The sequence below is a fragment of the Humulus lupulus genome, chromosome 3, assembly GCF_963169125.1.
Source record: "Humulus lupulus chromosome 3, drHumLupu1.1, whole genome shotgun sequence".
NCBI classification, from domain to species: Eukaryota; Viridiplantae; Streptophyta; class Magnoliopsida; order Rosales; family Cannabaceae; genus Humulus; species Humulus lupulus.
Genome location: NC_084795.1, coordinates 101,950,204 through 101,976,676, shown reverse-complemented (window position 1 = coordinate 101,976,676; position 26,473 = coordinate 101,950,204). Strand labels below are relative to the sequence as shown.

Sequence of the window (26,473 nt, the reverse complement as noted above, 5' to 3'; positions counted from 1 at the left end):
TATAAAATAATCAATTATAACATTTGGAAAGTGTTATCCAAAATTTTTAAGAATAAACTACAAGTTTGTAATAAATTACTCTAAAAGAATGTTATTATCTAATATTATAGCAACTAATATGTGTTATTGAATAGTTTAAGATAGCATTAAACATATCATCTGAAAACTGTTATCGAAAACTCTACACTTTTAATAACAAGGGCTACGTTAGCGTTTTGAAAAGTGTTATAAATACTTCCGGTTAGCAGTTTTCAAGTGTTATAAAATCTATTTTTTCTTGTAGTGCAAGACTGGTTAATCAAGTCATTTAGTTAGAAACGTGTTACTGAAACTATAACTGAACTAGGGTTAAAAGATTTTGGTCATAAAAGATACATTTCATTTAAATAAGCATTTCATACATGGGATCCCAAAAGAAATTTAAAGGACAGTTTACAAAATTTCATGGTATATACGACTACTGGCCACTCTAAGGGAAAAACTGACATTTAAGGTTCTCTTGTTCCTGTCCATCCCTCAACTGTGGCGGCCGAGCACCTGACTATGTACATTTCACCTCCAGAGCTCTCCCAATCAGGGCTGATCAATCTTACCCTCGCCTTTACCTGCACCATGTAGCACCCGTGAGCCAAGGCCCAGCAAGATAACCATAATATCACAGTATGATCAATGACAATAATCAAATAACTCATAAAGCATAACCATATACTCAATAATCCACAGCATCCACATAATCAGACATTCAGCATACCAAATTCATCAAATCAATATTAATAACCAAGTCATACAATAGCCAAGGTCGACGCCCTTAGGTCGCACCATCTGTTTACCCCACTGACTCTGGTCCGCTTAAACCGAGCTCAGTGAATATTAAGCTGTCCTCAGCTACCCGTGGCTGAGCCGCATCCTGTGCGCCAATATTAATTCCGGCACTCTGAGGCCGTTTATTTCATATTCACATGGCATAATACCACCGTACAATAAAGCATACAAGTATAGGGAACCCTTAGTCCCATCATAGTCACAAAACCGGGTGCAGTTTTCTTACCTTTAATTCCAAGCGTTCTGATTACAAGAAATAACCCTTGAGCACAATCCCTTTTCCGAGCCCTAACGTACACCTAGTCACAACCAAGATAAGGGATTCCATCAATAATAAATGAATAAAGGTTTTCGGTCCAAGTTCTAGCCTTTGGAAGATCTAATTCCACCAAAACGGTAGTGGAATCTATCCCGAGCACCCTAGGTTAGGTTCCCACACCTAAAACCTCCTAAAGTCAAAAATGCCCTTAAGAGCCGCGGCCCTAAGCCCCCTATGCCGCAGCCCGCCTCCTTCCAGTGGCCCAGCCTCCCCAAACAGCAGACACGGACTGTGGCCCAGCACTCCCCATGTCGCGGCCGGCCCTTCTCTTCAGCTCCCACCTGTTCTAGAGGGACGCGGCACACCAAGAACAGGGCCGCAGTCTGGCCCCTTCGCACCCAAAAAATTCATCATTTCCAGCAGCCAAACCTCACTCAATTCAGCCCAAAACCATCCTAATAATACAATTTAACTATCACAAACATCCTAGCATGCACTCAGCAGTATAACCCAACAAGAACCTAGCTTAAACACTCATTAAAATCACACTTCAACCCTTGAAACCCAAAAGCTCATAAACCTCCTAGAACAGCCAACAATTCATAGAATTCAAGTGCTAAACCACAATTAGAAACTTACCTTTATTGAAGAACAAATCCACTAAGTAGTTGCTGAGCTAATCCCCAAGTCCTTAGCCTCAACTCAATCTTCAATACCAAGAACCCAAGAACACTTAGAACCCAACCAAAACTATAGAATTTAGACAGCTAAAACCATAATTCAATGCTTACCTAAATTCCTGTCTGAACCTCCAAATTTCTAATGAGATATTCCCCAAGATTCCAGCTCAAATCCTTGAGTTTCTAGCCAAATCGTCCTTTGGTTTCAATGGTTTTCTTGAGAGAGATTTTGAGGAAAAGATGAGTGAGCTGAGAGGAAGAGGTGGGTCGGTTTGGCAGAGTTCTAGCTATTTCCTATGTTTTGTTTTATCTTACTTAAAAACGTCCCCGAGGGAAAAATGGTAAATTTCCCCAATATTCCCTCCTAAACACTCTAACTTCAAATATATCTCCAATTATTTATTTTCATAACCCGATAACCCAAATAAATATCTAATGCCCAAAATACCCCTTGACTCGCCCCGAGTTGGGTATCGGGTCCCGTTGTGACTTTCCCGCTAACTGGCTCCCTAGGATCGCCTCAAGTCGCATGCTGCAAATATATCCACATAATAATGTGGTCTCCACAATTATAACACATAATCACATTTATGCCCTCAACGGGCCAAAATTACAAATATGCCCATTTATGCTAAACAGGGCCTACATGCATATTAATACCCATAAATATGCATTTCATTTATCCATAAAACCATATAAGCAAGCTTATCACAGAATCATGCATTAAATCATTTAAATCACATATAAACCAATTATGCCCTCCCGGCACACTAATCAAGGCCCTTAAGCCTTATTAGTGATTTTTTGTTGGGTCGTTACAACTATCCCCTCCTACAGAGAATTTCATCCTCGAAATTTACTTAAACAACGCGGGATACTAATCCGCATTGCTGACTCAAGCTCCCAGGTCGGCTCCTCAACCCTGCTATTTCTTCATAATATTTTGACTAGAGGAATCATCTTGTTCCATAGAACCATGTTTTTCCGGTCTAAAATCTGAACCGGTTGTTCCTCATACAACAAATCTATCTGCAATTCCAAGTCTTCATACTTCAACACGTGTGTCGTATCCGAGACGTACTTCTGAAGCATAGAAACATGGAATACGTCATGAACTCCCGACATCGATGGTGGAAAAACCAACATGTAAGCCACCTGTTCGATCCTCTCTAAGATCTCAAAAGGTCCAATAAATCGAGGGCTCAGCTTGCCCTTTTTTCCAAATCTCCTCACCCCTCGCAGTGGTGAAACCCACAGAAACACATGGTCCCCAACCTGGGACTCCATGTCCCTACGCTTAGGATCAGCGTAGCTTTTCTGTCTGCTTTGTGAAGCAAGCATCCTAGCTCGAATCTTCTCAATAGCTACATTGGTCTTCTGAACCATATCCGGCCCCAAATACTTCCTCTCGCCCATCTCATCCCAATGAATGGACGATCTACATCTTCTTCCATATAACATCTCATACGGAGCCACTCCAATCGTCGACTAATAACTGTTGTTGTATGAGAATTCAATCAATGAGAGATACTTACTCCAAGATCCCTCAAAGTCGATTACACATGCCCTGAGCATATCCTCCAACACCTAAATCATCCTCTCAGACTGTCCATCAGTCTGAGGATGAAAGGTTGTGCTGAACTTCAACTGTGTTCCCATAGCTTTCTGCAAACTACCCCAAAACTTGGAGGTAAAGACAGTATCCTGGTCTGACACAATAGACTTATGAACCCCATGGAGACGCACAATCTCCCTCACATACAACTATGCATATTGATCCACTGTATAATTCGACTTCACTGGAAGAAAATGAGCTGACTTGGTGTATCTGTCCACTATCACCCACACCGAGTCATGAAGCCCCACTGTCCTGGGTAAACCTCCCACAAAGTCCATTGTAACATCCTCCCATTTCCACTCAGGAACACCCAAAGGCTGAAGCAACCCCACTAGCCATTGATGCTCAGCTTTCACCTGTTGATAGGTCAAACACCTGGCCATGTTCTTCACTACATCCTTCTTCATCCTAGGCCACCAATACAATGTTTGTAGATCCTGATACATCTTTGTGGTACCCAGATGAAGTGAGTACGGCGTAGTATGGGACTCATCTAATATCTCTCATCTCATCCCAACATCAGCTGGAACACAAATCTGCCCCTGATACCGTAGCATACCACCATTAGAAATAGAATAGTCCTTAGCTACCCCTGTAAGACATTCTCTCTAATCTCCTGTAATTGCGCATCCAGCAATTGACCCTCCTTGATCCGTTCTAATAGGGTCGACTACAAAGTAACGTTGGTCAATCGACCCACCACCAGTTCTATCCTTGCTCTGGTCATCTCATCAGCCAACTCTCTGGAAATCTGAGTAGAACTAAATAACTGCCCCGAGCCTTTCCAGCTCAATGCATCTACCACTACATTGGCTTTCCCTGGGTAGTAAAGAATGACACAGTCATAGTACTTTACCAACTCAAACCAACGCCTTTGCCTCATGTTTAGTTCCTTCTGGGTGAAGAAATACTTCAAACTCTTGTGATCGGTGTATATCTCGCACTTCTCCCCATACAGGTAATGTCACCACACCTTCAATGCGAATACAACTGCTGCCAATTCCAGATCATGGGTAGGATACCGCTGCTCATACTCCTTCAACTATCGTGATGCATAAGCTATAACTTTCTCATTATGCATCAACACACAGCCCAAGCCTAACCTTGATGCATCACAATATACGACAAACTTTCCTTTCTCCGAAGGAAGACTCAGCACAGGTGCAGTAATAAGTCGTCGCATCAATTCTTGGAAACTGTTCTCACACTTCTCTGACCAGATGAACTTCTGATTCTTTCGTTTCAATTCTTTCATCGGTGCAGCAATCTTCGAAAACCCTTCTACAAATCGTCAATAGTAACCCGCTAACCAGAGGAAACTTCGAACTTCTGAGGCGTTTCTTGGCCTCGGCCAATCTTTCACTGCCTCCACCTTAATCTCATCTGCGCCAACTATGTGTCCAAGAAATGCCACTTCTGGTAGCCAAAACTCACACTTCTTAAACTTGGCATATAACAGATGTTCCCTTAACCTCTGCAAGACCTGTCGAAGATGCTGCTTATGCTCTGCCTCTAAACTAGAGTACACTAAAATATCATCGATGAAGACAATGATGAATTGATCTAAGAAGTCCTTGAACACCCTATTCATTAAATCCATAAAGGTTGCCGGGCATTGGTCAAACCAAATGACATGACCAGAAACTCATAGTGCCCATACCTCGTTTGGAAGGGCGTCTTCGGTATATCCTCGTCCTTGATCCTCAGTAGGTGATAACCAGATCGAAGATCAATCTTCGAGAATACCAGCTTTCCCTGCAGCTGATCAAACAAGTCATCGATCTTTGGTAGAGGGTACATATTCTTGATAGTCAACTTGTTCAACTCCCTGTAGTCTACACACATCCTCAGAGTCCCGTCCTTCTTCTTCTCAAACAAAATCGGAGCACCCCATGGCGAATAGCTAGGCCTCATGAACCCCAAATCCAGAAACTCTTGTAACTGTATCTTCAATTCCTTCAATTATGCTGGTGCCATCCTATATGGTGCTCTTGACACTAGTTCTGTCCCCGACGCTAACTCAATGACAAACTAAATCTCCCTGTGCGGCGGCAGCCCTGGTAGATCCTCAGGAAATACATCCAAGAACTGACAAACCAATCTAGTCTCTCCCGACCATGCTGGCAAAACTCTAGTGGTATCCACAACACTAGCCAGGAAACCTGTACATCATCCTTGTAATAAGAATCTGGCTCTCAACACTGATATCATGGGTATGCAGGGTCCACATACCATACCCATGCACACAAAGGGATCCTCTCCCTCAGGTTCAAAAGTCACCATCTTCTTCCTACAGTCAATAGTAGCTCCATATCTAACCAGCCAATCCATACCTAAAATCATATCAAAGTCCTCCATACTCAAATCTATCAAATCTACTGACAACTCTCTACCATCAACTATCACTGGCAGTGCTCTAATCCACCTCCTAGATACTACCAGTTCCCCTGTAGGCAAAATAGTCCCATACCCTGAAGTACAATACTCACTAGGTCTACACAGTCTATCAATCACCTTACTAGAAATAAACGAATGTGTAGCACCAGAGTCAATCAATACAGTAAAAGGAGAGCCAGCGCTAGAAAGCTGACCTGTCACCACCGAGGGACTAGCCTCAACCTCTGCTTGTGTCAAGGTGAACACTCGAGCTGGAGTCAAGCTGTCCACCTTCCTTGCTTCCCCTTTCTTTGCAGTTGGGCAATCCTTCTTGAGGTGTCCCATTGCTCCACACACAAAACAAGCCTTGGCCCGACACTTACCCTGATGGCGTCTTCTGCACCTCATGCACTCTGGGTAACTTCTCCATGCGTCACTGCCTCCCTGACGGCCACCCTGAACACTCTGACTCCTCCTATCAGGACCAGTAGCAGTCGAAGTGTCAAGGGACTTCCTCTTCAGATCACTGGGGCCTCTGCCCCTACCGAACCCTGAATATGGAGGCACCGCTCTACGACTCTCTCGCCTTGCAGCACTCTCCCTCCAAATCTTGTTCTCCGCTTCCTCAGCGGCAAGAGCATTTTCAATAGCCTGGGCATAGGTCGTCCCCCTAGGTACTGTTGTAATTCTCACATCTCGGGCTATCATAGCGTTAAGCCCTCTGATAAACCTGTCCTGCCAAGCTGCATCTGTAGGCACGAGATCTGGTGCAAACTTCGCAAGTTTGTCGAACTTCAGGGCATACTCAGTAACTATCATGTTGCCGTGTACTAACCCAAAAATGCATTCACCTTCGCTGCCCTAATGGCAACATTGTAATACTTCTGACTAAATAAGTCCTTGAATCATCCCAACTCAAGGTAGCAACATCCCTGGTCTATGATGCCACTTCCCACCAGATGGGGCATCCTCTCTCAGCATATAAGTGGCACAGGCCACCCTATCATGACCTTCTACTCTCATAAAATACAAGATAGTAGTAGTCATACTCATCCACTGTTCGGCCTTCAGTGGATCAGGTCCTCCCTCAAAGGTTGGAGGATTCTGTCTCCTGAACCGCTCATACAACGGTTCCCACCTATTCCCAACTTCAACTGGTGCCTCTGCAGGTGGCACAATGGATGCAGCACTCCCCGACGGAGCCTGCTGCCTCAGAAGATGGATCTGCTCATCTTGGCTCTGAAACTGGGCTTGCATATCTGCCATAATCTGCTACCAGTTCTCAGGGACTGGTGGAGGGTTCTGGCCCTAGTCATCATCGCTAGTCTCAGACCTGGTGCCGACTAGTCGCATAGATCTCCTTGGACGCATAGCTATCCAAGTTAATCTGCAATCAACGACTCGGCGATCAGACTATAATGACAGGATAATAGGCTTTCCATAATCCACCATTGGGAAACCACCAAACACAAGCAATCAAGATATAACAATTCATTCAAATATTCATTCACATGTACCAACGATGCTAATAAGCATGCCTCAATATCATCATACAACAATCAAAATATAAACATTTATTCATATGTTCATCCATACATAAGCAATATACAAATAATTATTTCACATATTCATTTACATGCATAGCAATGCTAATAAGCATGCCTTAATATTGTCACACAGCAGTCAAGGGCTAGGCCATATCAGTATCTCATGCTTCCTATTAATCAAACAGATAACAACAATCTTAGTTACTTCTAATCACTTAAAGCACATAAACATGTATACACATTTACTAAACCCTGAGTCGAGCTTGTCTTTAGCGGCGAATGTACATGTCCAGCCGGTGTTCATGAACCCTTAAACCTAGACCGCTCTGATACCAAGCTGTAACGCACTGGGTAGCCAGAACTATTACACTGTGTGTTTATAAAGGTGCAAGACTCGCTAATCAAGTCATTTAGTTAGAACATGTTACTGAAACTATAACTAAACTAGGGTTAAAATATTTTGGACATAAAAGATACATTTCATTAAAATAAACATTTCGTACATGGGATCCCAAAAGAAATAGAGTTTAAAGGACAGTTTACAAAATTTCAGGGTATATACGACTACTGACCACTCTAAGGGCAAAACAGACATTTAAGGTTCTCTTGTTCCTGTCCATCCCTCAACTGTGGCGGCCGAGCAGCTGACTATGTACATATTGCCTCTAGAGCTCTCCCATTCAGGGCTGATCAAGCTTACCCTTGCCTTTACCTGCACCACATAGCACCCGTGAGCCAAGGCCCAGCAAGAAAACCATAATATCACAATATGATCAATGACAATAGTCAGATAACTCATAAAGCATAACCATATACTCAATAATCCACAGCATCCACATAATCAGACATTTAGCATACCAAATTCATCAAATCAACAGTAATAACCAAATCATCCAATAACCAGGGTCGACGCCCTTAGATCGCACCATCTGTTTACCCCACTGACTCTGGTCCGCTTAAACCGAGCTCAGTGAATATTAAGTTGTCCTCAGCTACCAGTGGCTGAGCCGCGTCCTGTGCGCCAATATTAATTATGGCACTCTTAGGCCATTTATTTCATATTCACATGGCATAATACCACCATACAATAAAGCATACAAGTATAGGGAACCCTTAGTCTGATCATAGCCACACAACCAGGTGTTGTTTTCTTACCTTTAATTCCAAGCGTTCTGATTACGAGAAATGACCCTTGATCACGATCCCTTTTCCGAGCCCTAGCGTACACCTAGTCACAACCAAGATAAGGGATTCCATCAATAATAAATGAATAAAGATTTTCGGTCCAAGTTCTAGCCTTCGGAAGATCGAATTCCACCAAACATGGTAGTGGAATCGATCCCGAGCACCCTAGGTTAGGTTCCCACATCTAAAACCTCCTCAAAGTCAAAAATGCCCTTAAGATCCGTGGCCCTAAGCCCCCTATGTCGCGGCCCGCCTCCTTCTAGAGACCCAGCCTCCCAAAACAACTGACACAGGCCGCGTCCCAGCACTCCCCATGCCACGGCCTGCCCTTCTCTTCAGCTCCCACCTGTTCTAGAGGGCCACGACACACCAAGAACAGGGCAGCGGCCCGACCCCTTCAGACCCATAAAATCCATCATTTCCAGTAGCCAAACCTCACTCAATTGAACCCAAAACCATCCCAATAACACAATTTAACTATTACAAACATCCTAACATGCACTCAGCAGTATAATCCAACAAGAACCTAGCTTAAACACTCATTAAAATCACACTTCAACCCTTGAAACCCAAAAGCTCATAAACCTCCTAGAACAACCAGCAATTCATAGAATTCAAGTGCTAAACTACAATTAGAAACTTACCTTTATTGAATAACAAATCCACCAAGTAGTTGCTGAGCTAATCCCCAAGTCTTTAGCCTCAACTCAATCTTCAATACCAAGAACTCAAGAACACTTAGAACCCAGCCAAAACTACAGGATTTAGACAGCTAAAACCATAATTCAATGCTTACCTAAAGTCCTGTCTGAACCTCCAAATTGCTACTGAGATATTCCCCAAGATTCCAGCTCAAATCCTTGAGTTTCTAGCCAAATCTTCCTTTGGTTTCAATGGTTTTCTTGAGAGAGAGTTCGAGGAAAAGATGAGAGAGCTGAGAGGAAGAGGTGGGTCATTTTGGCAGAGTTCTAGCTATTTCCTTTGTTTTGTTTTATCTTACTTAAGTTAATCTCAAGGCTCGGGGTACCAAAAACGTCCCCAAGGGCAAAATGGTAAATTTCTCCAATATTCCCTCCTAAACTCTCTAACTTCAAATATATCTCCAATTATTTATTTTCATAACTCAATAACCCAAATAAATATCTAATGCCCAAAATACCCCTTGACTCGCCCTGAGTCGGGTATCGGGTCCTGTTGTGACTTTCCCGCTAACTGACTCCCTAGGATCGCCTCAAGTCGCATGCTGCAAATATATCCACATAATAATGTGGTCTCCACAATTATAACACATAATCACATTTATGCCCTCAATGGGCCAAAATTACAAATATGTCCCTTTAAGCTAAACAGAGCCTACATGCATACTAATACCCATAAATATGCATTTCATTTATCCATAAAACCATATAAGCAAGCTTATCACAGAATCATGCATTAAATCATTTAAATCACATATAAACCAATTTTGCCCTCCCAGCACACTAATCAAGGCCCTTAAGCCTTATTAGTGATTTTTTGTGGGGTCGTCACAAGGAAATAGAAAAGATTATTGATAGTCATACAACCCTTTTAAAATGACATGAGAAGTTCATAGTTCTCATGCACTCAGTCAAACTACCGTTAACAGAACCAAGCATAAGGATAGCATGGAATGAAGTTTTATTTGATAATGATGTACCTATTGAAGATAAACATGACATATTTATGGATAGGTTTGCACGAAAATTTAAAATATTCGAGGATATTATATTACCAAATAGAGAAATAGGAGAAAGGGTTCATCAGTTATCAGATAACCTTAGGGAAGGATTTCTTAATCAAGTTCCTTTTACTTCAAGGTTTATCTACACTCGAGAGGATTATGAGGACTTCACTCATGATATGCTAGAAGAAGGATCCGATGTGGAGGATTAGACGTTGTTGACGTGGTTCTTCGCCAACAGGTAAATAAGAAAAGAAAGAGAAAGGGATTAGTGCTTATGTTGAACCGAAATAGATGAATGATCTTGGAAATGGAATGGTGACACAAAATATGTTTTTAGGTGGTTCAAAGGTTAAAATCCTTCTACTCCACCAGTCAGTATTATTGTTATATACTGGGTATTCTTTTACAGGGTATTTCTTACAATATAGAATCCAACCCCTTATAACTCCCAGGGTCTCCATAATTATAGGAGAAGGCACCTGAGAGTTGGTAAGAAGGTCATCCCGTGACCTTCTTACCTATCATGTCAACTCTGGGACATTCATGATTAATTCCTAAACCTGACACATAAGTGTGGTCAAATCAATAGGTAAGGGGATAATGGGCCGCACGGCCCAACCCAGTCGTGGGTGTCTAAATACACACGTTCCTGCTGCGTGTCCGAGAAGTCAGGGGTATATCAGACACGTGATGTCTGATATATCCACGTTTACCTTGCGTGGTTGACTTTATAAAGGGTCACAGCCTCCAACTCTAGCTCGTACCACGAGCTGGATGATTCCCTCGACCTGTGGTCTTCAGAGTCCAGACTCAGTCCTTAAGCAATCTTGGCGAACCCTTGGGTTACCTCAAGCTAAGGAGGTAGGATCTTATGACGGCAGCTCCGGTCTTGGGGATGTCCACGTGGTAGTCATGATTAGGCCGTATCTCAGCTCGTTAATCAGCCCGTAGGAAAATCAGGGCGTACAGACGTATATATGAACACATCGTTAAATTTTATTTTATGTTGTTTTAGAATTTTTCACTAGCTTGTAATTAATTTCTTGTTTTAATAAAACATGTTATTTGCTTTTGTTATTGTTTCATTGTTTAGTAAATGTTAAGAATTTTGAATTCAATTGAAAGTGTAAAGTTTAAATTCCTCTCTTATGGGTTAGCCCATTTGTGAAGGCCTAAACAAATATCATTAATAAAGCAAGGGTTCAAATTCATGTCTTTTGGGTTCAAATGGAAGTTAGGGGCCTTAATAGTGGGTACGATATACTGATCCCAGCCCTCCTCCATGGAAGATTCAACTGTTAAGACCCATTTATCTGAGTTGGATTTAATTGTAATAGGGTAGTTTTAATAGATAGATGGACCTAATAGACAGTAGTACAATAGGCTGAGTTATAGCCTCTACTTGTTTTGTTTGTCTTAGTTTTTTTCAAATTTTTCTCTTTTGGGGAAACAGAAAAGACACATGGAGCAGGAACCAAGAAGATCTGAAAGACTAAATGGCCAAGGAAGAGGCTGAGGCAAAGGCCGAGGAAGGGGAAGGGGGCGAGGAAGAGGAGTAGCCGCCACCCCCATATATGAAGAAATTCCAGTAGCCCCAGGAGTGCCAGAAACACCCAATGTAGTGGAAGATTCGGCAGTTGCTGTTACTTGAGAAAATTTGGAAAGAGAAAATGCATGTCTTAGAGCAGAGCTAAGGAGAAGGGAAGAAGAGTTCCAAATAAACTTAGGGCAACAACAACAAGTGGCATGGCAAGTCATTCCTCTAGCACAATTACTACAGTTGGCAGAACCTCGCTACGAGGCAGTATATGAACGCTTTAGAAAGCAACAACCCCTAAACTTTGATGGTGGATCTGACCCAATAAAAGCATAAGAATGGCTTCAATTAGTGGAGTCCATTCTAGATCACATGTGGCTGGGAAACGAAGATCGAGTCTCATGCACCTCAAGCTTGCTAAAGAAAGACGCCCGCATTTGGTGGGATATAGTGAAGCAGACTAGAGATGTGAACGTTATGACATGGGATGAGTTTATCCAAGTGTTCAACAAGAAGTACTACAGTCCTGCGATTCTAGCCACAAGGTTGGACAAATTCATCACGCTTACTCAAGGGAATTTGACTGTGACAGAGTATGCCAAGAAGTTTGATAGGCTGGCTAAGTTCGCAGTGGACATGGTACCCACCGAGACGCTAAGAATTCAAAGATTCGTGAAAGGATTGAAACCTATGATAGCCCGTGATGTAAAGTTGATTCGAGGAATAACCACTTATGCAGAAACATTAGAGGTAGCCTTGGAAGCTAAGCAGGCGGAAGAAAGGATCTGGAAGGAAGGCACAGCCAGATGGGACGCCAAAAAGAATAACAATGAACATAACGACCACAAACGAAAACATGACGGTGGTCAAAATCAAAAAGCCGACAAGAAGAATAAGACTGCATCAGAAAGTAATGAGAATAAGAAGCCTATGTGGAACATCCCCAGTGCCCTATTTGCAAGAGGAAGCATTCAGGAGAATGCCGATATAATACAAAAGACTGTTTCAATTGTTGAGAAGAAGGACACATTAAAAAGGATTGCCCAAAGATGAAAGATCAAAAGAAAGATGACAAGCTTATGCCAGCCAGAGGTTTTGCTTATACTAAAGGTGAAGCAGAAACTAGTAATACAGTGGTAACAGGTCAGGTCACTATCTCTGGTAAACTATGCAATGTTTTATTCGATTCGGGAGCTACGCATTCTTTTGTCTCTATGAATATGATTGATAGCTTAGATAAGCCATGAAAACTTTTTAGAGATAAGTTGTTCATGGAGTTACCCTCAGGGGAAAGAATGATATCTAGTAGAGGGGTGTGTAGCGTCGTAGTTAGAATCAGAGCAAAAGAATTACCAATGGATTTGATCGAGTTAGACCTTAAGGATTATGATGTAATTTTAGACATGGACTAGTTAGCAAAATATGGGGCAACTATACACTGTAAGGGTAAGACAGTCAACTTTCAAACAGAAGGCAAAGAACAATTCACCTTCAAATGAGAAGTTTCCCGAACTCGTATACCAATAGTCTCAGCTCTCAAATTTGTCTGTCTTGGAATCATATTATCAACTTAAGCCTTGCTGAAACAATCAATGCGGCCAGTTAGGTAGTGATAACTAAACCTCTTGACACCTCACGGTCCAAGAACAAGCAGATATCATCCATATTTCACAATCATACAGATAAACATATTGATACATGATCATAGCATTTAGCATTTGACATTTAGCAATTAACCATTATCAGATAACAATGCAAATAAGCATGTTCTAGCAATATCAATACTAATAAGCACGTTCTTGCTTATGATGCAAGTAGGTAAAGCATTTATATATCTCATGTAAGCAGGTAAAGCATTTATATTCTATTTATTTAGTTAAACACATAACCACATAAATAATTACCAAACCATGAGTCGAGCTTGTCTTCAGTGGCGAGTGTACATGCCCAACTAGTCTACAGGAACCCCTAAACCTTAGCATGCTCTGATATCAAGTTGTAACGCCCTGGTTACTCTAAGACCATTATTGTGGACTTTAAACAGTGCTTAACTCGTTAAACGAGTCATTTGGTTATAAACATGTATCTAGTTGTTATTAATAGGCTAAGGTGAAAAATTGTGATCAAAAGGAATGGATATATTTTATTTAAAACATAAAACTGTACATGGGCCCATAAAAATGTTTACAATCCAAAATGGTCATTATAGTGTAAAAATTACAACCCGCCGACCTAAGCGAAAAAATAGGGTTAACCCCTAGTTCCTTTGAGAAACACATTGGCCGTGATGGTCAAGCAGCTGCATATGTACACATCGCCACCTAAGCTCTCCACTCAAGGCTGGGTGAGCTTTTCTTTCCCTTTACATGCACCACATAGCACCCGTGAGCCAAGGCTCAGCAAGAAAAATTATTACTGCATGTATACAATATCAATAAATGATTCTGGTAATCATGCTGGGGCTTGCAGCCCAATCAGATAAATAAATATCAATAATGATTCTGGTAATCATACTGGGGCTTGCAGTCCAATTAGATAAGTGACTAATAAGTCATGAATTTGAACTAGATAAGTAACTAATAAGTCACGAACTTGAACCGGATAAGTAACTAATAAGTCATGAACTTGAATCAGATACGTAACTAATAAGTCACGAACTTGGGCTATGCACCCTTAGCCATGCGACATTACGGTCACCTGAGCCTTTTGGCTCTGGCTCTAAGTAACCAGCCTTTACACTAGACAAGCGCTTTTGTTTTCATCGAACTTGAGTTCGGTCAAGCATTTTATGCTTATGTTGATAATGCTTATGTCAATTAGATCTAATATTTTTGGCTTGAATTAAACACGCTAATACCGTTCTTGACTCATAAGCCAATACCATACGACCAGTGCTCAGTACTACTGTCGAACTTGACTAATAAGTCACAGCTTCACAATCAATACTGACACCATTGTCGTTTCTTGACTCATAGGTCAGTGCCATACACAAATAAGCAAAGCTGCTATGCATTTACTATGCAATCAATGTCAATATATAGAGCACTCAACATGCTTCATCAATAACCATGCATGTCACATACTGGGTGCAGTTTTCTTACCTCTGGTTCGAGCGAGGAATAATAAAAGAACGACCTTTGAGAAGGATCAATCCTTAAGTTCCTTAGCGGTCACCTAGTCATAACCAAATATGGAATTCCATTAATAAAATAAATCATAAAGGGTTCATGGTCTAAACATCACTCCGAGACCTCGAATTGAAGTAAAATGGTTAGTAGATTCAATCTCGAGCCTTAGGAAAAAAAAACCACGAGCCTAACCCTTGAAAAACTCCTCCCTGGCACAAAAGGAAGGGGCGGGCCGCGACTTGGCCTAATGAGTCACGGCGCACCTCAAGTCAGAGAGCACTCTGCCTAGGGTACCAGGGGCGGGTCGCGACTTGCCTGGGCCAAGTCACGACTTGACCCCACGAACACAGCCCCTTTGCCATTCTCTCCATTAAAACCAGCCAAAAACCTTCACCAATCAACCCAGAAATCACACCCAAACATTACGACAACTTATCCATCACTCAACCAACAAAACCTAAGCTTTAAATCATTTAAAACCTCATCAAATTCCCATCTATTCAGTCCAAAATATCAATTAAAAACCAGCTGAAAAATAGAGCAAAACCAGAAAAACCATGGTTGAAACCTTACCTTAAACTCAGGTTTGAATCCCCTTCAATGGTTGAACACTAGCCTAGAACCTCAAGCTTTGATTCCCAAGTTTGAATCCTCAAACTAAGCATCAAAATTCCAAAGGAAAAGAGAGAAGGAGATGATCGAGGAATAGGAAGAAGAGCCTCTGATTTTTCTTCCTTATTTCTTCTACAACCTTCCTTAGTTTAAATATATCCTAAGGTCAAATGACCAAAATGCCCCCAAGCCTAATTTATTTCCTTATCATCCCCCAAGGGCAAAAGTGTCATTTCCCGTCTATCCCGTTAATTATAATTAACGTCCTCCAATTACCGTTATTCCCAATATTCTCAAATAATAAATAAACCATATCCCATTACCCTTTAATTCCCGGTAATGTACTAATCATCAAATTACTCCCGAGACTCACCCCGAGCCCAGTACTTAACCCCGTTATGACCAAACCGCTAACTTGCATTCTAAGATCGTCTCATGCCGAATAACTCAAAAAAATCCACATTATAATGTGGCCTCATCCATACCTCACCAACATGCATGAAAAAATACAAATATACCATCAACGGGCCAAATTACCAAGATACCTTTACAATGAAAAGTGGACCCACATGCATGCATTTATCATCATATAATAATATAACTCACATAATCATGCATATAATCATTTAACTGCATAATAAAACAATTATGGCCTCTTGGCCCCCTAATCCAGGCATTAAGCCACATTAGAGAATTTGGGTCGTTACAATTATGATCCAACGTTGTGTTCTCTATAATTTATGAGAAATTAGAGCGTTACAATTAAAGAGTTTTAATTAATAATCTAGATTTATTGGAGCTTGAAATTATAGGTCCATAAGTCTTTGAGATGGCTATATCAAACATTATTCAAGGTAAGAGTTGAAATTGGGAAAAATCAAGAAAATAGCATATTTAGATAAAATTTGTTCTTCATGGTCAAATATGTAATTGAGACAAATTGATTAATTAATATATTAATTTTTGAAATTAATAAATTAACTAATATAAATTTTGAAATTTATTTTTTAAAATAAAATGGCATTTTTGAAAATGGCTATTTAAATAATTAAGATAATTAATTGATTTTATTTATTTAAATAATGTGACAAGATATTTCTGATAATTAAAATTAGATTTGAATTTGAAATGATATTTATTCTTTAATTAATCTAATAAGATAAGTTATCAAGTTTAGATATTTTTTAACAAATAATAATTTAAAAAAAAGTGGTTGGAACACAAACCTGAAATCAACAAGTCAACTATAGTGCATGAGTCTTTGATATTTCTTTTATTTATTTAATAATTGGTTTATAATTTTAATTTTTTATTTAATTAATTCTTTTATAAATCTATGAGATGAAATTAGTTTCAGAATACGCTTCCTAAAGACAAGATTTTAGAGAATTCAAAATCTTTTCACAAAGAGAATAATATATTGTATTATTTTTCTCTATCCTTGAAAATTGTCTCATACCTAATATTCCAAGATCTTATGAGTTGAGCACTTCTTGTGAATCAGAAATTATTCCACCATTACCTACGTGCCCACACACGTCTTGAGGTGTAGAGATACATCTTGGAAGATCTTGGTCTGAGTATTCAAGAGACTACTTTGGATTAGATGTTCGTTGAAGGTACCAAAAGATAGCGATGATTCTTGATTGTTTTACAACTGGAAAATCATCATTTTTTCTTTCTCTATGATTAATGTTTTGCATATTAATGGATTTGTTATTTAAAGATTGTTTAAATATTTTTTTTTTTTAAATCTCTGGGCCCACCACCTAGTGCTTTTCGTTGCGCATATGGTAAACCTGTTATTGTACGCCCTAAATATCCGCGAGCTATTGGCGAGCTGGAAAATGGCCTAATTCGATCCGCCACGTGTAAATCATCCACCCGGAGCTGTTGTTACGAGTTTCAACCTATTCAGCCCGAGCTGATTAGAAAGTTAGCAGTTTACTCGAAGGCAGCGGGTCAGCGGTATGGATATCACGAGCTGGCGCTACTTCAAGCTCGTGATGCGGCATAGATCTGACACCTGAATCCTTGTAAAGACAACCACGCAATATAAATGTGCATATATCAGACATACGTGTCTATTCCATAATTGAATTCTCAGACACGCAATATAAACGTGCGTATTCAGACATCCCACGCCTGGTTTGGGCCATGCGGTCCATTATCCCTCCTTACCTATTGATTAGACCACACTTCACTGTCAGGTTTTAGGAATTAATCATCAATGTCACAGAGATGACGTGAAGGATAAAGAGGTCACGGGATTATCCCATTTGCCAACCCAGGTATCCTCCCCCTATAAATACCAAGACCCTGGGCATTGCAAGGGGTTGGCATATTTTTTGTAAAGAAGTACTTTGTAAGGATTAACCGAGAGAAATCAATAATATCGACTGGTGGACTAGAGGGATTTTAACCTTCGAACCACTTAAAAATAAAGGAGTGATCACCTTCCCATATTATTAATTTCTCAAGTCTAGAATTAAACTATTTTCATATCACGGTTCACCAATTAGCACTAATCCATCCTATTTATTCGTATAATTATCTGTTGGCGAAGAACCGCGTCAACAGTTTGGTGCTTTCATTGAGAGGATTTAAATTTGTGCTATCGTAAAAACCTGATCATGGTGGTTACCCATTCGAGACATGGTAATGAGGCGGATCAACATGATGGGCAGGAGGCCCACCATGCCGCCATATCCGATGAGCAAAACCCTGAGATCCAGCAGCGACCGGGAAAGCAGCCGATGGGCCAGGACGACATTGGGAGTTCGGCGCCCCAGCCACCAAATCCGAACCCGAATTTCTTGATGGCGATAGAGATGGAAAACATACAGTTGAGGAGTCAATTGTCCAGAGCAAGCAAGCAAATGTAAGAAGTCTTGGCCCGGCTACCCCCTCTTACAACCGACGCTAACATCGGAAAGAGGCAAAGTGGGACTCACAAGTCTCGCCGGGATAACCGGTCAAGACCCAGCCGATCAGTCAGAACCTCAACTCTGAGTTCTACCCCCACGTCACATCACCACCAGGAAACTGTGTTTGAGGAGTTTCCTAGGGCCAATCAGCAATTCAGCCGATCAGTCCGAACCTCAACCCCTAGCTCGATTCCACCATCGAATACGCCCAGAAGGGCTCGAGGCAGCTCATGGAGGAGATCCGGAGAAGGCTCGCGAAGACAGACTGCTCCAGCCAGCCCTCTAGTGCCGCGGTCCGACCGCCGGACACAGGATGCTAAAGATGGTAGAGTAGAACGACCGCGAGCTAATTTGATCTGTCCGGACGAGACCAGGATCGCGTCACCAGTAAGGCATCCCCCGTCGCCAATAAGATACCCATCTCCTCCCCATCCAGTTCGGGACATTCCGGCACACGGGAGCAGCAAAAGAAATCCTCCTTCCGCCGGTCCTTCCCATCGTAACCGAGCGCGCAGGGAAGTCCCGGATCCTCACCCCCAGCAGCGGGCTCCAAGCTTTTCAAATGTGAGTTACTGGACCGGGAGCCACCGAAGTGGCAGATCCGGTGAAGACCTGCGCAATCACTTGAGTTCAGCGCAAAGTCCTCGGGCCACCCCGAGGGCCGACCTTCGAGATCGCCTCAACTCACAGAGGGAAGATCCGGCTAGAAATGGTAGTCATGCTCACCGAGGGGATGGTCTTTCCGAAGTACGTGACAGTGGGAATGTCCTACCTAACCAAGCTCAAGCTTGGAGGAACAATAACCCGCCTAACGCTTACAATGGAACTGGAGCTATTGAACAGCCCCAGAACAACCGAGGAAGTAAGGACCAAGCCCTGGAGCATTTAGCTCAGATGGAGGAGCTAATGAAGAAGCTCTTGTCAGAAAAGGAAAAAGACGAGTACGACTCGAGGGACGAACTCGAGCTTTTCGCCCCCAGCATAGCAGCCACAACATACCCGCCAGGTTTCCGGATGCCCCACCTGTCTAAGTTCGATGGCGGCCCATGTCATGGCGCAACACTAGTTGATCTACACACTGGAGTATGGTTATGTTAAGGTCTGGGTCATCTTGATGACGATGTATGAGCTGGCTTTGGTTAAACCTAGCAAGTCGTAGGTCTGCGACAGCCCTGTCTAAGTCCCTAAACAGGTATGGGTTACCTTGGCCGGAGGGGCCGGCTGCTGCCCCAGACTGGATCCGATCCGCGTCGAGGCCCTGGGCAACCTCGAGAGCCCGCTTCAGATGCACGAGCGGCACCTTGTCTTCCTCATCCTGCTCATCATTGTCCGCACCATCCCCCTCGGGGATGGGCACCAACTCGCGAGGTACTGGGTTAGCCCGCGACCCCCTCAAGGCCAGGGTCTGGCCCGGAGAAATTAACTTGCACGACAGCATCGTCTCATTAGATACGAGCTGGTGGTAGTCTTTTTCACTTGGTGGGAGCCCCGCCAAGGTCTCATATTGGCCCCCGAGGGTCACCGATTTGGCCATCCTCGCAAAAATGGTTGCACGATGGTATTCAAGTCAATACACATGAAAATAAATAAAGCAATGTGGCAATTTTGCGAGCTGAGGATAGAAAGAACTTACGAGGACAGTTGAAGTAGTGGTGATCACAGTTGCGAAACCCCGTCGACATGAAGAACTGGTCCTTGAAGTCGTTGGGGTGGCTGGGCAGCTCGATGACTGCAGGAGAGTTGGGAAAACAGGTCAGGTAGTAGAACCTGTTGCCTCGCCCCCGTTGATCTGGGCTGGCTTTGAGGCATAAGAAATAAAGGATGTCCGCTGGTGTAGGGACCTCTCACTCATGCTTCAGAAAGAGGTACCTCAGCCCCGCTAGCAGATGGTAGGAATTAGGGGGCAGTTGGAAGGGAGCCAGCGTCACGTAATTCAGAAAATTCGCAAAGTACTGGTCCAGAGGTAGGAAGGCCCCGGCCTTGAGGTGTTCATCGCTCCAGGCCACGAACTCCTCGTCAAGGGGCGTGCAGCTCCTCTCGCCCTCGAGGGGAGGTCGGACAACAAGAGCGCCTATCCCAATTTTGATGTTGTGGGACAGCAGGATCTTGTTGACCCTCCCTTGGGTCGTAATCTTCGAGACTATCCTCTCTGCCTCGAAGAAGGCGTCAGGTCCCACCTCGACCTCTTTCTCCACGGTGGGAACGAAGTGGGGGATTGGAGATTCCGCAACTATCTCTTTCCCTTTGCTAGCCTGCTGGGATGATGAGTCGACAGCGCTCTTTTTAGGTATGCTCTTCCTGGGCCCCATCTGGTCGCCTAACGAACAAAGATGAAGAAAAGTTTAAATAGGCGACCTAAAAATAGAAAAGGGAATATAGCACGAGAAGTGATTTTCGCACACGGGCTAAGGTAACCTCAGCCTGCGGTGTGTGAAGCCACGCATTTCCACGGTCACACGCCCACGTTTCCAACGGATCCCCGATTGCTCGGGATCTGTGTGTCAAGAGGGTCAGGATAATGCTTGCCTTGGAGGGAAAGTTTCAAAAAGCAAAACCGCCTAGGAAGCGTGACCCCTAAGCTACCCGGTTTTGCACCCCAGAAACCTCTCGCCTTCCCCTCTCCAAACAGGCATTCCCTAAAGCTACCCAGAAAAGTTACCTAAAAATTATCTTGTCCTATACATCACATTCCTAGACATGTTCTCATATGGTCGATACTCCTAGGATCAAAACCTACTCACAAAACACCAGCCAAAAACAACCTACAGTGTGCAACTAAGAAAGAAGTTTACCTAATAGAGAAACGGAAATATCAAAACGTGCAACAGGCAGAGGACTTACAGTGTTTTTGCCGTGTGAAAGTCGCAAAACGCGTAGGAATCGGAATCCTGGTGGAGCCTTTAGAACTGGATTCATGAAGAAACTCTTATGGCAAAAAGCGTAGGGATCTTTGGGATGATAACCGGAAGAAGAAAGACTTCTGAGGCTAAAAAGGAGAGAAGATGAGGAAAAAATTTCAAACAAAGGGTGGCTAATGCGGAAGGTGGCCAACCTTATATATACGTAAGAGACAAAGGAATGAGGATCGTTCAATCGCATTAATGCGAGATACGAGGGTCATAACTCGAGAGGCGAAATGACAACCGAAGATAGGCTAGGCCATTTAATGCAATTCTCGGAAGCCGGACACTCGCCAACCACTGCGCTCCACGTGTCCGATATATGCACAGTGGACGGGACATGAAGAGTCGAAAAGGAAACTTAAAAGCCCCCGCTGTGAAGGTCACAGATGATGTCATGGGTCACGAGCAGGGGCTTGGGGGGCAAATGTACGCCCTAAATATCCGCAAGCTATTGGTGAGCTGGAAAAGGGCCTAATTCGATCCGCCACATGTAAATCATCTACCTGGAGCTGTTGTTACGGGTTTCCACCTGTTCAGCCCGAGTTGATTAGAAAGTTAGCAGTTTACTCGAAGGCAGTGGGTCAGCGGTATGGATATCACGAGCTAGCGCTACTTCAAGCTCGTGGTGCGGCATAGATCTGACACCTGAATCCTTGTAAAGACAACCAGGCAATGTAAACGTGCATATATCAGACATCACGTGTCTATTCCATTCCTGAATTCTCGGACACGCTATATAAACGTGCGTATTCAGACATCTCACGCCTGGTTTGGGCCATGCGGCCCATTATCCCTCCTTACTTATTGATTAGACCACACTTCACTAACAGGTTTTAGGAATTAATCATCAGTGTCACAGAGATGGCGTGAAGGATAAAGAGGTCACGGGATGACCCCTTTGCCAACCCAGGTATCCTCCCCCTATAAATACCAAGACCCTGGGCATTGCAAGGGGTTGGCATATTTTTTGTAAAGAAGTACTTTGTAAGGATTAACCGAGATAAATCAATAATATCGACTGGTGGACTAGAGGGATTTTAACCTTCGAACCACCTAAAAAGAAAAGAGTGATCACCTTCCCATATTATTAATTTCTCAAGTCTAGAATTAAACTATTTTCATATCACGGTTCACCAATTAGCACTAATCCATCTTATTTATTCGTATAATTATCTGTTGGCGAAGAACCGCGTCAACAGTTACCAACAAAGGTCTCCTACCACTCTGCTGATAAGTTGGGCAAGTTTAGAGGATCTCTTCCCAAAAGGGATATGGTAGACCTGAACCCATAAAGGGGTAAAGTGCAAGTGGTTAGGATCAGGGAAGGTGACACTATCAAGGTGTCCTAGGACAATTATACTCTGGTCAAAGTGCCATGGTTGTCCCTCTAGAACACGTTGCCTATTACCCTCACACACAAACTGAGCTAGGAAGATTCCAGGTGCATGGTTAGTGATCGCAGCAGGGAAGTGGGTAGGTCAAAGTTCAATAAGTCTATTTTTTATCGGTTCTTTCCTAAAAGGATGGTTTGTAAAGAGACGAAAGACTGGGTATATGGGATCATTGATGGGGGATTGGCCAAGGACTTCAACAAGGGCATGTATGGTTTCTTCTTCTTGCTCTAGGGTTAAAGTGTTTAGTGAGACTACTTTAAAAAGTATCCATTTCAATAGGCCCAAGCAGTAAGGTTCCCAGATATCGTAATAAACCCATAACAGATATGAGCATGCAACAATCAGACAGATGCAAAAATTTTAGAGCATACCACAAAGCGTAAACCTATGGGAAAGAGATACCTGACTTCGGCATCAAAAAATGGACATTGGAATGATTGCAACTTAATAGCAAATCCATATACTAAAGTCCTAATGCTAGGTTTTATCGTGGGGAAATCCATCAAGGGGAAGAAACGGCGGTGCTCTGGAGGAAAACAGATGGAGGGAGGAGAAAGGTAGAGAGAAGGTAAAGAGAGAAAAGTATATATTTATGAGGAAGTGAAGAGAAAAGAAAAGAATTAAAGAGTGGTCAGGTAATAAAGTGAAGTAAATGCTTGAGGTAAGTGGAATACAAAGGAGGGTGGACCAAAGTTGGGATGATGGCAGCTCCGGACAAAGACAAAGATGGTTGCACAACCCTAGCGGAGGTTCCAAAAGCTCATTGATGTGTTACCAACCTAGAATAATGATGTAATGTTTTTTAGTCACATTATATATATCATATATATACATATATGACTAAGAAAAAAAATGAAATAGAAAAAGAAAGATACATAAACAAGATATAGAAAGAGGAAAGAAAATGTTCTACGACAGGTAGAAAAAAATACAAATAAAAAACAAAAAGAATTGAAGAAAAAATTATTAAATACATGCAACTAAGAAAACAAATAATAATAGTAAAAAAGTTAATGTGGGGTGCTTGAAATAACAAGTGCATTTCTTTTTATGTGCTGCGGTCTCATAATTAAATAAAATATTAATAAAAGTTTTGAGACACCATTCTCCATCAACTCAGAGAACAGGCATGTTGCCATTTAAAAGAATCCAATACACTCAACCTCACGATAATCAAAACAACTACTGCCTTTGAATGAACGATCAAGGATCAAGGATCAAGGACCAATAAAAGATCCCTATTGGTAGGGACCATTTCAGCACCCTTATAGCAGAATTACCAGTTATATATCCACTGTACATTACAGATGTGAGTCTCCCATGTTAGGCTAGACTGACTTTTGCATAAGTAACACAGATGTCAAGAAAGACTTTTCTTTACAAATCTCGAACGCATAACCTTTGACTCCTAATTTCTGATGCAAAATCAACATTTCAGATTGGATCACACTGACTCAGACTTAACTCAAGAGTTCGATTTGTATTTATTTAATTACTAGTCACATCCCAGTTACTGCTTTCTTAAATCTTGTTGATATTTTTCTAATTACATTGTCAACCACGACTGACAATAAAATAAAAATTTCAAAAGGTCCTGATTTTCGGATCTAGATACCATATACCATGACTTAATGGACTCAAAGGAAGCCCAATTATTTGAAATCACATTCACATCTTACATTGCTAAATTTCCAAATATTAATTTTGGTTGCAAACTTGCAACAATCTGTGACTTTTTGTAATGATTTACCTCTTTAAGAGAAAAATAAAACATAGAAAATTAGCACTCCATTGATAGCAATTGTAAATATACATTTTTAATTCTTCAAATACAATCAAACTAGGAACAAAAGGGGTGTTACTCAGCTCAACAAAAGCCAGCAACAACCAACTTTGAAAGCCAAAAATGATCCAACATATTCCAAAGTGAACAATAACAACACTTCAAACTGGTGTGGGCGGGTGGTGAGAGGAGTCCACCTCTGCCATCACTACTTTTGAAGTTAAAAAAAGAAAACACATCAAGAATGAGTAGGGTTGTTGCCCCATAAACATAGGGTACCCTACAACAATACTTGGTCAAATGAAAATGAAGAGCCATTTTTAAAATAAGCCCTTCAAATATCGACTCCCTAAAGGCCAGAAAGGCCGACTCCAGTAGAACATAGTATACTATATAATACCTTAGTATACCACTACAAGTCACACTAGTATAGATAACTCCAGTATATATAAATGAAAAGATACTCCTAGAAGCGTATATAAATTTATGGCTAAATACTTCATCACGAGGACACGTTCTAGCGGAATTGAGCACCAGAGAAGGTCTGTCCGAAGGACCAGTGAGCTGGGGCAGCATTGTAGGACACCACGGTGCGGCCATCACTGGTGGTGACCTTGAACGAGAGGCTTTGGCCATTGAGGTAAGAGTTGCTTTGCCAGTTCTGGCCCCAGTTTCGGGACATTGCTTGCCAACCAGTTCTGGACCCTTTGATGGAAACGGAATGGACATCACCAGCACCGCCAACGTTGGTGATTAGGACAAGGTTGAAGTAAGAGTGGCCATTGATGGTGAATCTAATACCTCCCCTTCTTCTGCAGGATACCCTACAAAGACAGAAAAACAAGAACAAACATATTTACTTTCTGAGTTGGACAAAAAGCAGAGTTTTCAACAGTGAAAAAAAAAAGTGGCCAACCCTATGGTACTTTTTGTGTAAAAGTAGGAAGGAAACTCTCAAGGTAACTTATATGTTTTCAATTCTTGTTTGATATTTATGATCATTTTACTTCAAGGTAGACATCTCATAAAAGCATGTAATAGTGAAATTATATGTATTTTTTTTTTATCAAACTTTCCCAAAATTATAAATTTAATTGGTTAAGTTAAAATATATAAACAAAGAAGGAAACTTGAATTTACCTTCTGTAAGCCACGGGAACGATTCCAGCTCTGTACTGAGCAATGTGCTGGAATACTGGCTGAGAGAGATCAAAATGGTGCTGAGGAGGGTTACACCAGCCGCCAGCATTGTTGGGGAGGGCATTGTTAGGTGGGCAGAAATTGGTGGCTGTGACCACAATGGAGCCCGGCAAGCACCATTTGGGGTCACTCGCACACTTAATCTCATAGCAAGATCCACAGCTCAACCCGTTGTTGAACAGAGCAGTACTGAGAGCTGCAGTGTTGGTCCCATACCCCTGGCTATAGAGGTTTCCATATCCACAAGCCCCACCTAGAAAAAGGTTTTCACAAAGAAATATCTCAGTCAAGTGCAAGACACTCCTCTTAAGAAATGAAAGACCTAAAATAAATAAAAAATAGAGATTTGCAAACTCTAAGCCCTCCATAGGTTAATAGTTCATACCCATTGTCCCAGAAGCATCACTCCCTCCATAGAATGTAGCATGAGCATTAGTCCAACCCCCACCATAACCACAGGCAGAGGACACCATTGTCAAAAAACCCACCAAGAAAACACCAGCACGGGCCATTTTTTTCACCTGCATGAAGAAATAAAAGGGTTAGCTTTCGGTATCTCTGAATTGACTTTATTAAACTTAGATGCCAGTAGAGGAAAATGTGGGAGAGAAGGAAAGTAAAGATAATTACTTTGAAGAGTAATGGAGCTGAAAGGGTAAAATAAAATGTGAGCAGCTGAGTGTAGGAAATAGGCTGGGGGTTGGGGTTATTATATAGAGGGGTTTTAAGGAGGGAAAGGATGGGGTGGGAGGGAGGGCTTAGGATAGGACACTGTTTAACCACTATCACAACTAACA

The 26,473-nt window shown here is 42.0% G+C and overlaps 2 protein-coding genes across 5 annotated transcripts; both read right to left on the bottom strand.

Moving 5' to 3' along the window:
* Positions 1-612: 612 nt before the first annotated feature.
* Positions 613-24,163, bottom strand: LOC133823026 (uncharacterized). Of its 4 annotated transcripts, none has more exons than XM_062255591.1 (3): positions 23,096-24,163; positions 14,831-14,903; positions 613-8,014 (listed from the first exon to the last, which is right to left on the bottom strand). In XM_062255591.1, exon 3 carries the CDS (start codon positions 6,572-6,574, stop codon positions 5,549-5,551), a length of 1,026 nt encoding a protein of 341 aa, XP_062111575.1. In that variant the 5' UTR covers positions 6,575-8,014; positions 14,831-14,903; positions 23,096-24,163; the 3' UTR covers positions 613-5,548. The 4 variants fall into 4 exon arrangements, with proteins under 4 accessions (XP_062111575.1, XP_062111574.1, XP_062111576.1 ...); XM_062255590.1 differs by lacking the exon at positions 14,831-14,903 and adding an exon at positions 13,219-13,309; XM_062255592.1 differs by lacking the exon at positions 14,831-14,903 and adding an exon at positions 8,458-8,530.
* A 303-nt stretch (positions 24,164-24,466) lies between these two features.
* On the bottom strand, positions 24,467-26,447 carry LOC133823024 (expansin-A10-like). Its single transcript, XM_062255587.1, has 4 exons — positions 26,307-26,447; positions 26,062-26,197; positions 25,617-25,929; positions 24,467-25,300 (listed from the first exon to the last, which is right to left on the bottom strand). The coding sequence occupies exons 2-4, from the start codon at positions 26,186-26,188 to the stop codon at positions 24,994-24,996; spliced, it is 747 nt and encodes a 248-aa protein (XP_062111571.1). The 5' UTR covers positions 26,189-26,197; positions 26,307-26,447; the 3' UTR covers positions 24,467-24,993.
* Between the last annotated feature and the right edge of the window lie 26 nt (positions 26,448-26,473).